The sequence below is a fragment of the Magnolia sinica genome, chromosome 5 (genome assembly GCF_029962835.1).
Source record: "Magnolia sinica isolate HGM2019 chromosome 5, MsV1, whole genome shotgun sequence".
NCBI lineage: Eukaryota > Viridiplantae > Streptophyta > Magnoliopsida > Magnoliales > Magnoliaceae > Magnolia > Magnolia sinica.
The window spans coordinates 98,042,353-98,057,575 of NC_080577.1; the positions used below are offsets into that span (position 1 = coordinate 98,042,353).

At 40.6% G+C, this 15,223-nt stretch overlaps 1 protein-coding gene across 3 annotated transcripts in view; it reads left to right on the forward strand.

Moving 5' to 3' along the window:
• The first annotated feature begins 1,029 nt into the window (after positions 1-1,029).
• Positions 1,030-15,223, forward strand: part of LOC131246384 (uncharacterized) — a 41,987-nt gene continuing 27,793 nt past the window's right edge. For all 3 annotated transcript variants that reach the window (XR_009171348.1, XM_058246464.1, XM_058246465.1), the window contains exon 1: positions 1,030-1,520. Coding sequence is in view for 2 of the 3 variants with exons in the window: in XM_058246464.1 (XP_058102447.1) it covers positions 1,230-1,520 (291 nt within the window). In the remaining variant the exon portion in view is untranslated. The remainder of the gene's footprint in view (positions 1,521-15,223) is intronic.

Here is a 15,223-nt window from a genome sequence, read left to right on the forward strand (position 1 = left end):
TCTCACAGAACCCCAAAATGACCGTCCGTTTCTAAGAAGGTACTGGTGGGACAGGACCCAATTCCCACTTCTGTCCGTTACAACCGGAGCGCGCCCTCACATGATTGCGGTGCGGACATTTTCGTGCAGACATTCCTGTAACGCAAAGCTCTGTGGGCCCACTGCAATGTCTGTGTGAAATCCTCTCCATCCATTTGTTTTGCCGAGTCATGTCACGATGATATCCTAAAAAATGAAGCAGATCCAAGGCTCACGTGCCCGCGCCACAAGAAACGGTAGGGATTGAAAGCTCACATTGGAACCTTATGGTGCTCACAGGAGTTTTGGATCACACTCATATTTGTGTTTTCCCTTCATCCTGGTGGGGACCACCTTATGAACGGATTGGATGGCATCTAAGATCACGGTGAGCCCCACGATGGAAACAGATTGAGTGCTATGTGGGCCCCAAAATGATATATTTGTTTCATTCATGCCATCCATCTAATTTTTCAGATCATTTTATCATATGAGTCGAAAAATGAGTTATATCCCAATCTCAAATGGACCTCATTTTAAGAAACAGTGTTAAATGAGCGTCGACCACTAAAAACTTCTTGGGGCCATAAATGTTTTGGATCAAGCTAATATATATATATATATATATATATATATATATATAGCCTTAATCTGGTCTGTATGACCTAATCAACAGATTGAATGTCAAATAAATAGTACAGTGGGCCGTAGGAGGATTTTAATGGTGGATATCCCATCACTATTGTTTTCATGTGGTGTGGTCCAACTGAGATTATATCCCTCTAATTTTCCTAAAACTCTAAAATGATATTTAAAAATGGATGAACGGAATGGATGAAACACATACATCATGTTGGGGCCCACAGATCACCGACCACCAGCCACCGGGCTGGTGGCAGGGGGAGTAGCCAATCGGTTTCCCACCACGACGTTTTTAATGGTCAGCGTTTCTATACGAACTTTTTTCCTATGGTAAGGTATTGAATCTGCCTCATTTTTGGGCCCTTTAATTGTAACATGAGCGGGCTAAAATGATGGACGGAGTGGATTTCATAAGAGTATCTCGGTAGGCCCCACAGAGCTTCAGTTCACAGGCACTCGCGTCCCTCGAGTACCACCTTCCAAACCCTTCTTCCTCACCTTTCCTCTACCAAATCAAAACAAAAATCCTCTGCATCGGATACTCAGCCTTCGAATCTCTTCGTGAGAAAATGGCGTTAGATAATCCCGCAGATGAAGAAGAGAAGAAGTCAGAGTATCCTTTGGTTTCGAAGCCCCCTCCAGATTCTAAAGATGAGATTCGCGTGCTTTCCGAATCCAATTCTTCTCAGAAGCAGAAGCAGAAGCAGAAGGATATTTCTCCCGCCAAACCCTCTCGCTCCGCCATAGAATTCATTCTCTCCATCGCTAGGAAGCTCTCAGCTCAGCCTCTCCAGAATTCAGAGCCAGGCGCGTGGGGAGTCCTCACCGCCATCTCCGCCAACGCTCGCAAACGCCCGCAGGTATGTAACCCTAGCAGGGTATCGGTGTGTGCGGGTTTTTCTTCTTTTTCTTGAAAAGAATGTGAAAATGCACAATGCTTAGCTATCATCGTCTGACGATTCGAGCCATCAGGATTGTCGGCAGTTTAATATGGTAATGGTTGAAATTCCACCAGTTGATGTCTGGGGTTGACTGATGGGGTAGGATTTTGGTTTGTAACATATCTGTGGTGTGGCCCACTTGATGTGCGGCTTGGATCATTGAAAAATGGGATTCACTGAACTGGATGCTGGCCTGAACAGGAAGTCGTATCGTCTCGGTCGAGCATTGTAGAATGTCTCTTTAAATTGTAACCTCATGAACCTTGTATACTCCTTTCACTATCTTTAATAGACGGAACTTTGCAGTCTCTTTTTTTTTTTCTTTGTTTTTTTTTTTTTTGTAAGGTAATGGATTTTATTCGAAAGGAGCAATCATGCTGGCCAAAATCACTAAAGGCCTGTTCGAGTTAGATTACCACATGGTAGATACAGGTAAATAAGTAATAATTACTAACTTCGGTATTTCATGCCAGCCGCCTCCACATGACGTTGACAGCTACGCATGTTTGGAAGGCTGTGACGCTAAAACTGAGGAAGGAAAACACCATACCTGTAAAATCTGTGGGGCCCACTGTGATGGATATGCATGATCCATGCTGAATGAGGCATATCCAAAGTGCAAGTGGACCACACCACGGGAAACAAGGGGAATTGAATGCCTACCGTGGGAAACTTATTGTGGAGTTTTGGATCAAGCTAATAATTGTGTTTTCTCTTCATCCATGTTTGTGTGACCTTACGAACGGGTTGGATGACAGATACACATCCCCGTGGGCCGTGAGCCATGTTTTAGCTTTCAATGGTGGATGTCATTATCCCCCCTGTTTCATGTGGTGTGGTCAACTTGAGCTTATAATCTGCTTCATTTTGAGGCTCATGCCCTAAGATGAGCTGGTAAAATTGAAAGACGGCGCTGATCTAACACATACATCACGGTGGGAGAAAGAGATTTAATCAGATGCAATTCCCTTCCAATTTCCATGCATGCAATCACTATTTTCGAGGCGTAATTGGGAGAAGAGATCCCTTCTCGATCACACAGAGAAATATCAATCAAATGGAAAAAGAGAAACAATATGTAAATCACAACACAGATTTACGTGGTTCTCTTTTGGTACGTCCACGGCCGATCCACTTATGCTCAAAGAAAATAATGAAGTAGCGGCTCTCAATACAATGATGGCTCCCTCTACCTCCCCCCCCCCCTCTCACTCTCTCTCTTGACAGAATATATTACCCTAAATGAACTAGGGTTTATATAAAAACTCCATGTGAAATTACAAAATTGCCCTCCAAGTAGGGGGCGTAGCTCTCGGACCCCCAAATACCCTCCAAAAGGGCTTGGCGGATGCCACACCAAATTCTTCTTTTTCCCAATGAGGAGAGAATCAGAGATGGACCCAGGCATCACCCATGTCGTGTCAACGAATGCTATGACTTTCCCCCACACCTTACAATGAATAAACAAGTTATCCACCGCCCGTCTGTGCATCCCTACAACACATCATGCAACAATTAGGCAAAACCAAGGGCCTCTTTTGAAGATTATCTATTGTAAGCACCCGGCTCCTTCCCACTGATCATGCAAACACTGCTACCTTAGTTGGAGCCCTGGTAAGTCCATACAAACAACGGAAAACTACTATTCAAAATCGGCGCAATTGACCAAGCAAACTATAAAAAAGATCGGATTGTGAAGCATCTTGACTTAACCATTGACCATACAATCGAATCTCTCCTATCCGGAAGAGGAGAAACTCCATGAAGACTCTCCAACAACTGCATGAGCTCTTCAATCTCATCATCCTTTAAAATCCTTTTATTAGGAGGGGCCCTCATGGCTGAGCTACTTGCATAGGAAAAACTCTTTAGTCTCCATTGTCTTTTTGGTGCCATAAAACAAGGGAACTTGATTGTGGTTAAAATAGAGAAGTCAAAAGGGAAAGTAGCCACAAGGTCTATATAAATTCAGTTGTGATGGGTGTTCAAGTGGGAACCTAGACCTAGGGTTTTTGAGGATGGGAGTAAGTGTTGTTACTGTTGATCATGTGACCCCTAAGTGGTGCCTATGCCTTCCCATGTCCCCTCCCCCCCGGGGCACGTGCGCACACACACACTTCTCTTTTACTCAAGGTGTTCCGTTAAACGGTGGCCGTAATGGTCACCATCGTTATCGATATAGAGTATCAGCGCAATGACCAATGTGTCTCGTATCGGTTGATTTTTTTTCCTCTTTTTTTTTTTTTTGGAAAAATATCCAAAAAAAATTCAGAAAATATGCATTTATTTTTTGTTATTTTGAACATGTTTATGGTAGTATAACGATCCACTCTTTGGTGAGAATGTTGTATCGAGTTGTCTGATGAATTTATGAACTTGACAACTTTTGATTGATTGCAAACCTTTTATGTTTAATTTTCTAACTATATCATATTAATGATAAATTTATTAAAATAAATGTAATACCAAAACTCCTTGGCTTTACCCGATACATGTGGTTGTGGGTGATTGCGTGTATCCACAGGGATTAGTCTCACTTCAAAAAAGAGGTGGGGACACACTGTGTCTTAAAAAAAAAAGTAATACCAAAACATCTTACATTTGCAAGTTTTACTATTATTTAAAGTGTCAGTGTATTACAACATCACGACTCACATACATTTCATTTCAACGTACAGAGTCCAAAGACATTTGTGTCCTATTATGTAATTCATATACCTAACAATTTGATATCATTTCTCTGAATAGATCTTAATAAAAAGTTGAAATTAAATTCGAGTGAATAGTGTTACCGATTTGGGGCTGATTTGGCAGACTGCTCAATGCCCCAAATAGCCTCAAATTCATGCAATCTATTGACACTTATCCCACTAATGGATCAGTGGACATTTATTGGATAGTGAAGAATGAAAAATATCAAATAGTCTTATTTAAAAAATAATAATGTCCTCAAATTAATGGTTAAACCGTTTAAACTATTTGATTTTTGGATTGTGACTTAGCAAAAATGGTCCCATAATTTAATTGGTTAATTTTGAGTTAATACATGCCTTCTGTACAATTTTTTTAGGGTCCAAGACTCCAAATTAGGTGGGACTCAAATTGCAAAGTGTAACACATGTGGCAAAGTTCTGTGGGCCCCACCGTGACGTATATGTTATATCCACACTGTCCATCCATTTTGCTAGCTAATTTTATGGCATGAGCCAGAAAAAAAAGGTAGATCCAAAGCCCAAGTGGATCTCACCACAAAAAAGCAGTGGGGACAATGATGCCATCGTCGCAACCTTCTTAGAGCCCCCATGATGTTTATTTGCCATCAAACATGTTCATAATGTCACACAGACCTAGATGTAGAGAAAACACAAATATTAGCTTGATCCAAAACTTCTTGGGGCCCTACAAAGTTTTCAATGGTAGGCATTCAATCCCTACTGTTTTTTGTGGTGTGGTCCACTTGACCTTTGGATCTACCTCATTCTTGAGCTCATGCCCTAAAATGATCTGACAACTTGAATGGATGGTGTGGATATAACACATGCATCACGGTGGGGCTCACGGAAATTTGGCACATCAACACACCATTGAGGTTGGTGGTGTGTGCTACACCATTCAATTTGAGTCTGATTAGGTGTGGCCTTGAATGTGGGACTCACCATGATATATGTGTTTTATCCACGTTGTCTATCCATTTTTCCACCTCATTTTAGGCATGAGCCCAAAAATGAGGTAGATCCAAATCTTAGGTGGACCACACTACAGGAAACAACTGTGATTGAATGCCCACCATTAAAAACGTATTGAGGGCTACAAAAGTTTTGGATCAAGCTAATATGTGTGTTTTCCTTTCATCCATGTCAGTGTGACCCAATTAATAGGTTGGATGACAAATAAACATTACAGTGAGTCCTAGGAAGTTTTTAATGGTGACGTTCGATCATCGCTGTTTCCAGTGGTGTGGTCCACCTCAGATTTGGATCTTACTCATTTTTGGGCTCATGCCCTAAAATGAGGTGGCAAAATGGATGGGCGACGTGGATAAAATACTACATGGTGGGGCCCACAGAGCACATGGCACTTGGACCAAAGTGAGCCACGTAGTACGTTTGGAATGAAAAGAGATAGAGGGTTCTCAGGCGTCATTACATGTTTCAAAAGGAGAGAGAGAGAGAGAGAGAGAGAGAGAGAGAGAGAGAGAGGCTAGGTACGCCTTTGGTCTTTCGCTTTTCTTTTTTACTTTTTCTTTTTCTTTTTTCCCTTAAAGAAGAAGACCCCTTTTAGACCTGTATCACGCAACGGCCCGGGCTGTTACCGTTACATATTGGCCATCACAGCCAATACCTAACCGATGTGGAACACCTTGCTTTCACTCTCCAATACACACATATGCCTCTCTTTCACTCTCTCCCACGCATTGTTCACAACCTGGAAAGAAAAGAGAAAAGGAAAGAGGATGCAAAACATGGTATTCCATAATGATAATGGTGGTCGTAATGACCACCATTGTTACTGGTATGACATGGGCCATAATGACCGTTATGGCTTTTAAGAAAAAAAACAAAACAAAAACCTGTATTGGCCCCATTACGAGCAGTTTTTTCTTTCCACACGCACCCCCCCCCCCCCCCCCGCATACCTTGATGCAAAAGAGAAGAGGAGAAGGAGAGAAAGAGGTGGGGCTCTGTCCACTAGTTGCTCAAGGTCATCCCCGCTAACAAACCATTGCCATCGAGGGTTCAATAGAGCAAAGAGGCTTTTCCTCTTGGATGTACAATTGATTTGAATGAGCTGTGGCTTTGTTGTGTTTTAGCTCCTTGAATCAGTCCTCCATTGATTCCATAGATAGGTCAGAATTCTTTTAGATGAATAAGTTGTACTTGTATGCTAGAACCCATGGAAAGTGAGTCTCGTCTAAACGACAACGTATTTGTACAACATACAACATAGTGAAGAAGAAGTATGACAAATGGAAGAAACACGATAGAAATGCATGCAATATCCTCATGAGCACCATGCACAAAGAATTATTCCCTCTGATTTCTATGGGGCACGAAGAATTATTCTCTCCTATGAGGTCTATGGGACGGCCAAGAATATGTGGGAAGCATTGACTAGGAATTACACCACCTTGTCTGGTGCAAGAATCCAGTTCATGGAAATGGAACTCGAGGCATATTGAATGTCATGTCAATAGGGTCCAGTCATGGACCATAATAAGAAAATGGATAAGATGGTTGGAGAGCTCCACAATGCGGTATGTGTTTTGTAAGAGATCCAGATCATAGTTGTGTTCAAATCCTTGCCTGATTACCAGTCAACCATTGATACAATCCTGAACCACAATACATCAATAAAGATTAAAGACTTTCAAGGACGTGGCTTGTCGCTTGCAATATAGGGTGGCTACCAATGGCATCCAGTGTAGGGGCAATGTCTCCCTTGCGCATTGAGAACCATCAGAGAGGACTACCTGCTAAGACTAGAAACAAGACAATTGGCAGGCCTTTCCTTCTTTGCAATCAAGGCAATTGCCCTTTCCATCAACCAAGTGTTTCTAGGTACCACCCTTATCCTTCTTGTAATGACCTTCAAACGCACCAAAATCGGCCAATTGGTAGCAACATCTTGTTTGACCCAAAGGTGATTTGGCCTGTCCAACACACTCCAGTGAAAGAATAAAGGACAAGTTGATGGTTCATGTTTTAATTGTTGTAAGATGGGCCAAGGCTAGGAAATGCCCCGAGTAGAAATCAGTAACTCTTAAGCCACCTTTAACTTATGTTTGTTATAAAGTTTTGATTGTTGACATGAATTTTAGTAATTGGATAGTGGATTCAAGGGAAACAAAGCTTATACCAAGGAAAGAGAGGCTTTGTTGGGTTTTGGATCACTCTGCTGGAGAGTCCCAGGCTTTAAATGGGGAACAATGGTTCAGAGGGCATGAGTGGAGACTTGGAGCTGATACCTATTTCTTGGAGTCAAGCATAGGCCACACCCTACCATTAAGGGACACATTCCTCACCCAAGGAATGGGAAGAAATCTAACATCTGTCCCATTTTTAGGGGAGGAGAACTCTGATTTAAGGTTAGCAACCATTAGGTCTCATTGAGAAAAAACTATGTGATAGTTGCATTGGCAGACATGTTCGAGTTGAATATTGTAAATAACTTTTCATCAATGCAAGCACTTCTTTTGTTGGAATATCTTATGCAGGTATTATATATGAATCAATTAAATGGCACATCAGATTATGGCACATGGTAAACGAAAGAATGACCAGATTAGAATGAGATGGAATGTTGGAAACTTATAAACAAAGTGGACTTGGAACTTTGCGTTTTTATTTTTATTTTTGAATATTGGAAGTTTGCGAATATTGCGTGATAGAAAAACAATTTGGAAACCGTTTCCAAAAGCAACAAGATCTAATGAAACTTTTGAATATTTAGTGCAACCCAGTTATAGAGTCCATGGGATCTTGACACCCAAATCACGAATCACAAAAAAGGAACATTATATGCTCACAAGAAATATTAGAGTAGAGAGGGAGAAATAACTTTATTGATTTTCAGTTTTCTTCTCTGACAATACTTGAGAAAACTCACAACTTAGAGAAATGTAGAATGCCTACCTCCTACACCATCCTCCCCTTTTATTAACCCTAAAATAATTTCTTATGGATTGTTAATGAAAATCCCCCAACTATTAGATTGATTTCAAATCAATTAATAATTTATTTAAGACAATAAAAATCCCACCAACAAAGATTTAGCCTAAAATATAAAAAAAAAACACTACTAAATACCCTCAAAATCTTCAATCATATCTTCCACATCAGCCTCCGTATTTTCACAAATGGCAAATGTAATATCTGACATTTAGGCCCCAGAATTGGCAACAAACAGCCCAAAATCAGCACGTGCTCATTGTCTTATATGTGGACCACTTAATGTCTTAGCATGAAATGGTTGCTAGCATTTTATCTCATTCATTGATGACTTTTTACCGATATGGGGCTTTAACTTAAATTCTCATAAGTTGAGCCACTAGACTCTTTCCAAAAATATGGAATAGAAGTGGAGAACCAACTAGGCAAGAAAATCAAACCGTTGAAAATGGATAAGAATGGTGTGACAGAAAGGATAAACAAAAATTTGTTAGATATGGTGAGACCAATTATGACCCATAAGAACCTGCCAATAACTTTTCGGGGATATGTTGATGTAGATCCAATCCCCGCTATGGGGTGCAGCATGTGTTGAATTTTTTATCGTTTGCTGTTTTGGGGGCTAAATCTTAGAGACTACATATACTATTTTTGGATAGGGGTGCTGATTTGAAGATATGGTTGTTAATTTGAAGATTGTCTGAAGATTTTGGGGATGAATTTGCTAGATTGACTCTTCTATCTTTAGGCCATTTTGCCAAATGTTTATAGATAGATTTCTTACTATTTATTATACATATTTATTTATTTTTTGAAGGATAATGGAATTTTATTAAAGGCTCACTGGAAGAATCGACAAGAAAAGAATACAAGGAGAGAAAGAAAAAGAAAAGTAGGACAATCAGTCCTTCACAAGGGAAGCTGATGGGGATATCATGTGCACACGCACGCCCCTACCCTACGCACGTACTCAAGGAGGAGGAAGGCCCTACTATCGATCTAGATCGACGACGACATCTATGGAGGACCTCTTAGTTAGGGGGCTGTGCTATGGATCATTGGAGTGGACCCAATTATCATGTGGATCCCACCATTGGATCTCATGATTGTGGCCCACTACCCTAGGTGATCTAGGATTTTGAGCTTTGGTTATTATTGTTATTAGAAACATCATGAACGGTTTTGATTGCGTTGATTAGTTGTTATTTTTGTTAATTCGTCTCTAAGTATTAGTGTGCTCACATGGCGTGACTTTTGGGGTTTAGGGTTTTCTTATAAATAGGCAACCCCATGTAGTTTTTTTTTTTTTCATTGAAGTTTATGAATAAAATTCTGCGTTTTCCTTCTTCTCTATCCCTCTTGAGTTGAAGAAGAAAATTGGGTGCGAAACCCTCACTTCCTCGAAGGGCTAACTACCGTGGTGCAAAGCCACAACCATCCTAAATCGTCCCACCTCCTCCACCCCACATCCACCATCTTCCACAGCCCTCCCGTCTTCAGATTCACCTTTCTTTTTGCCCAAGTTTCTCTCCACAACAGATTTTCATATTCTAGTCCACCAGAAGGGCTGAAACTTCGGCGGAGCACCACGCACACACCGGGCTGCGGATCGTCACGAAACTTGGTGTGAGAGTGAGCCTCCCTAGCCGACCAAGCCCTGGGTGGCCTTTTTCAGTTTCGTGGGCCCTACACACGTGCGGCCAGGCAGTCATGCACGTGCGCCTAGGTCGTCTTGCTGTCCACACGCAGAAACCATCTCAGGTTCCGTATTTCTTCTGTTTTCCTCTCTCTCTCTCTCTCTCACCTTAAATTCCCTAACCCTAACCCTAGATAATCCCAAATTCCAAGTTTTTCAACTTTTGCAAACCCTAGATTTTCCCTTGAATTGAAACATGGTGAATCTCTTGAATTGGGGAGCAAGGATGAATGAATCTTACACTCCTTTGGGCATTGTTTGGTTTATAATTTTATCTGATCCAGCCCTAACTTGTGTAGGCTTGGACCCCCGTAGATTCCCCTTGTTGAATGTTTGATCGTATGTGAGACGTGGATTTTTGTGATTGTTTAGAAATTGGTATGATCTAAAGCTTGAAATCTTGCATATCATATTTAATTTCATGTCCTGTATCAGAAGCCCAATTAGAAATGAGGGCCGAAAGATGGCCTTGTTTCGACCAGAAACGAAAATCATTTGATTTGGGGGAATTCATTCAATGATAACAAAGAAAGCATGAGAGAGAGTATTTTATTCAGTCTGAGTTCTTTTACATCCTCATATTCCCTTGATTCTGAAAACAAAGTACAGTGCATCAATACAAAAGAGAAGAAGGTAGTCGCAATGACAATTTCGGCAGCATTTCGATGCTTTTGATGTTCATCGCAAAGGTAGATGAGTTGTGCGGGTGCACAATTGAGGAAACGATGGAGATTTCTCAGACTTAGGTTGTCCAGATCTTCTACCATACTTCACTTTTCTTTCTCACTCCTGTGAGCTTCTTGAAGCTCTCCAACTTCTATCTTCTCTCACTTCTCCTTCTTGCTTCTCTCTTTCACTGTCTTCTCCAAATGGAGATAGGAGAGAAGTATCTATGGACATCCAACAGGTGTGGAGGTCATCTGTCCGAAGATGGAAGTGCACAGGCTTCGACAGGGAATGTGGAGTGTATAAGGCTTATTTCAGAACAAAAGCCTTGCTTCAGGACAACATTCCACATGAAGTGGCGCAAGAGGCAAGCTTCAGGACTATTCCTTTCAAAGTGGCGCATGGGACTTGCTTTAGGACAACATTCCTTTCAAAGTGGCGCATGGGACTTGCTTCAGGACAACATTCCTTTCAAAGTGGCGCATGGGACTTGCTTCAGGACAACAAAAGCCTGTTTTCAAGACAAGGAGAGAGAGAAGTGGCGCTCCAGACCAAGCCTTAGGACAAGGCTCCTCTTGAAGTGGCGCACAAAGCCATGTGTTAGGACAATGTCCTCATGAAGTGGCGCACAAAGCCATGTGTTAGGACAACATCCTCATGAAGTGGCGCACAAAGCCATGTTTCAGGACAGATATCCATGAGAAGTGGCGCACCAGGCCATACATTAGGACAAGTGTACAACACTTCTCCTTGACTTGCGCGGAAGCGTGCAATCCATCCTTCAGGAGTGGCGCATTCTCTCCACTATTTGGACAAGAGCTCATAGAGCTCCTTGAGGAGTGGCGCATTCTCTCCACTAAAAGTGGCGTACAACTCCTATTTTCAGACAAGAGAGAGAGATAAGGACTCCACCAAGAGTGGCGCACAAGGCCTCCACAAAAGGTGGTGCAACTCTCCTTCCTTGAGTTGCGCGGAAGCGCACAACTCTACTGGCTTCCATAAATAGTGGCGCACAAAGCCATTTCTCCATGAGCTGCGCTGGAGCGTGCAACTCCTTCCTTGAGTTGCGCGGAAAACGCCCTCTTGGCTTCCATCCGTCCAAATGAGGAGTGGGAGGGGGTATTTATAGGCTCCTCCTCTCCTTAAATAGTGGTAATCACCACCACTACTTCCTTCACACAACATCCAACCTCCTTCCTTAAACAATGGTGTTCACCAAGCTCTCCCTTAAATAGCGGTGTATATCCCTTTCTAAGATAAGAACCACACTTCCTCTCCTTCAAAAGTGGCGCCCATGCACTCCTCCATACCAAACGACACCCATGCTCTCCTCCATACCAGACGACGCCCATGTATTCTTCTACATCAAATGATGTCCATCCATTCTTCTTCATCAAATGACGTCCATCCATTCTTCTACATCAAAATATGGAGCGCACAATCTCTTCTATCATGGAGCAACACTTCACAAGGCTTCTATACTGTCATGAGCGCACATCCTTGGGAGGGAGCGCACATCCTTGGGAGGGATCTGTTCAATGGAATTCCTCTGCTAGTGCAATAGGCAAGTAATGAAATTAAGATATTTTTTGTTCCTCAATATAACAACGTTGACAGAAGAAGAAGAATTTTTAAAGCAATGACTTTTCCTCTCTGCCCAAACAGCCCATCACACTGCCGGTAGGGAAATGTGTTAGCAAACCCCGTCCTTGATAACCAAACCTCCTCTATGCCAAGCCCACAAGAGGTCCTTAACATTATCCAGCATTGGCCATGAGGGAATGAAGGAGGAGATGACATACGACCACAGATTGGAAGTGAAGGGACAAGAAATGAAGAGGTGATTGATTGTTTCCTCAACTTGCTAACAAAGGTAGCATCTATTCAGAATGACGAAAGACTGCTTTTGGAGGTTGTCTATCGACAAGACTCTTCTTCCCACCAACCATGTAAAGGCCTCTACCTTGGGGGGAATGATTGTTCACAACCTCAAGTGTAGGGTCACGATGCAGTAATAATCTCGGTAAGACTGAGGTCGAATTCACAGGGACTGAAACTTGTATGTTTCTAAAATTAACTAGAAATAAAACTAGAAGAAAATGTGAAACTAATTCTGAAGTATTTGAGAGAGTAATTGTGAATATAGTAATTAAAACTAAGAATTTAAAGGTGGGAACTAGGGTGCCAAGGATTTACTTGTAGTGATCAGGGAGCCCTCTTACTTGATTCAAGTAACACAATTAAAATTTGAGTCCTATCCTATCCAATTGGAAAATATATCAATAAAACTAAATTTGAACTTCCATTGACCTAATTCTCAATGAAGGAGAACTATGATAATTGGCAGGGATTCCATCACCAAATCATGCCCAGGAGATAATGTCAAACAACAAGATTTACCAATCCCATAATCTCTAAGCAGGAGAATTGTGAAGATTAGGAAGAATTCCATCACCTCACCATGCCCGAGGGACAATGGTGAACAACAGGACTTATTAATTTCACAATCTCAAATCAGGAAAAGAAGATACTCAAAGCTATTGCAGATCTACTATAATTTGAGTCATAATAAACCATTAAAAACTGAAAGTATTCCTTAAAAATCAAATTAGAATCCATGGAGTTCAACATAAATATGAATCAAAGCAATAGAAACATCCCATCATGCTACAAGCTTCACCTTTTAGCCCTAGCTAAGAGGTTTAGCCAACCATAGACATGATTGGACCAAAGTCTCTTAAGAAAAAACATGAAAATAACTTAGAAAGAAGAAGAAAAACTCTTGGTGACGACTTCTCCACCCTTTTGCTCCACTCCTTAAACCCTAGAAGATGCCTAGGAACATCCTAGGGAGTCCTATTTATAGTTGTGGAACTCCAACTTTCGCACCTAGTTGGAAAACTCTAGAAATCGCCTCAAATTTACGTAGTTTGCTAAAATAGACTTCACCATGCACAAATTTTCAAAATAGACTTCACTTTGCGAAATTTCATAAAATGACCCAGAGTTTCAGAATATTCTTTTTCAGGACGATTTCAGGATTCCTTTTCTTCACTTCAAATCTTTGATTCTCTTCATTCCTCACTTGATTTTCTTGGATATTTAGCATGTGAATTCTTCAATCTTGGTCTTCTAAGATCCATCCCTTGCCTTGGTGATTCTTGAGCATAAAATCCATGCTTTTAGCACCCTTTTCAATCCAATCTCTTAAATTCACATTGTAATACAAACACGAGTAAAATAGAACATTAAGCATTATCATGTTCATAAAACTAAGATATAAATGGGGGATAATATGCAATATTTGACCCTCAACACAATCCCCAACCAGCATTTTGTTAGTTCCAAGCAAAGTATGCGAAAAATATTTCGAAAACCACAGGATTATTTCTATAAGCTTAAGTGGTTTAAAAAAAACAATCCAGATAATATAATTCTAAAATACATCAATGTTGTGCATTACCTTCTCCTAAACTCTAGCACTCGGTAAGTTTCATAATCAAGTTCAAAGCATTAATCCTCCAATTAGAACAATTCCAAACATTGAGTTCCATGTGTGTATAATGAAGTCTAGACTTATCACAATCAAATGTTCAATTTGTCACTTTCATGATAACATTGATAATTAAAAGACATTCAGGACAACCAAAACCTAAATCGAAACTTGCCTTATAGTTCATCTTTTAGTTCCCTCTTTTATTCCTCCAGCTTTTGATTTTTCCATCGATGACTTTCACGCTATGTCAACCTTTTTAAAGATCTTTAATAGGTAGCCCTTTTCGACGACAACTGTTTTTTTTTTTTTTTTAGCTGGGTATTTTCTTTTTCTTTCTTTTCAAACTGACACTTTAATGTGTAAGCTGGATGTGACATGTGAAATCATGACTCAATCAATGTTTAAAACTTCTAATCGAGGATCAATGACTTAACTTAATTTCGAGATCTCCCAAGTGACTAAAATCCAAGAGACGTAAGGCATCAACATTAAGTATTTTGTGATTCTAACTCATGGATTAACTTCGAGATCACTTAAATTTGTAAAAATTTCAGAAATTTTTTTCAATTTTTCACAATTTCGCCCAAAGACTAAGAAAACAACTGATTAGCCTGCCTAATCCACACCCCCCAACCTAAAATCTACATTGTCCTCAATGTAAAAGAGATAAGCATTCAATGCAAATGAGGCAACGAAAAGAAAAGGGAAGTGGTGGAAAGGTAGTACCTGAAGAAGGAATTCTGAGGTTTTTTGTTTTTTCCAAAATATCTCAATGTGAAGATGGGTTAGCACAAGAATTAAACCATTAGAAAGCAAATTTTCCTAAACAGCAAAAAGCAAACTATCCTAAACGGCGAAAAGCAAACTATCCTAATCCTAAATTCTTTGAAAGCAATAAACCTAATTAGGAAAACAGGGGAAAACTACTTAGTCATGCTACAAGGTTCTTCCTTCGGCCAGTATCTTGATAAATTTCTTAGTAGGTTTCGTAACAAGATCATCCAAAAGCCCTTTTTGCAATAGGCTTGGATGCCCCGGAGCTTGATTTTCAAGAGAAATTTGTGGACTTCAGCATAAAGTTTCCTTTTAATCTCCT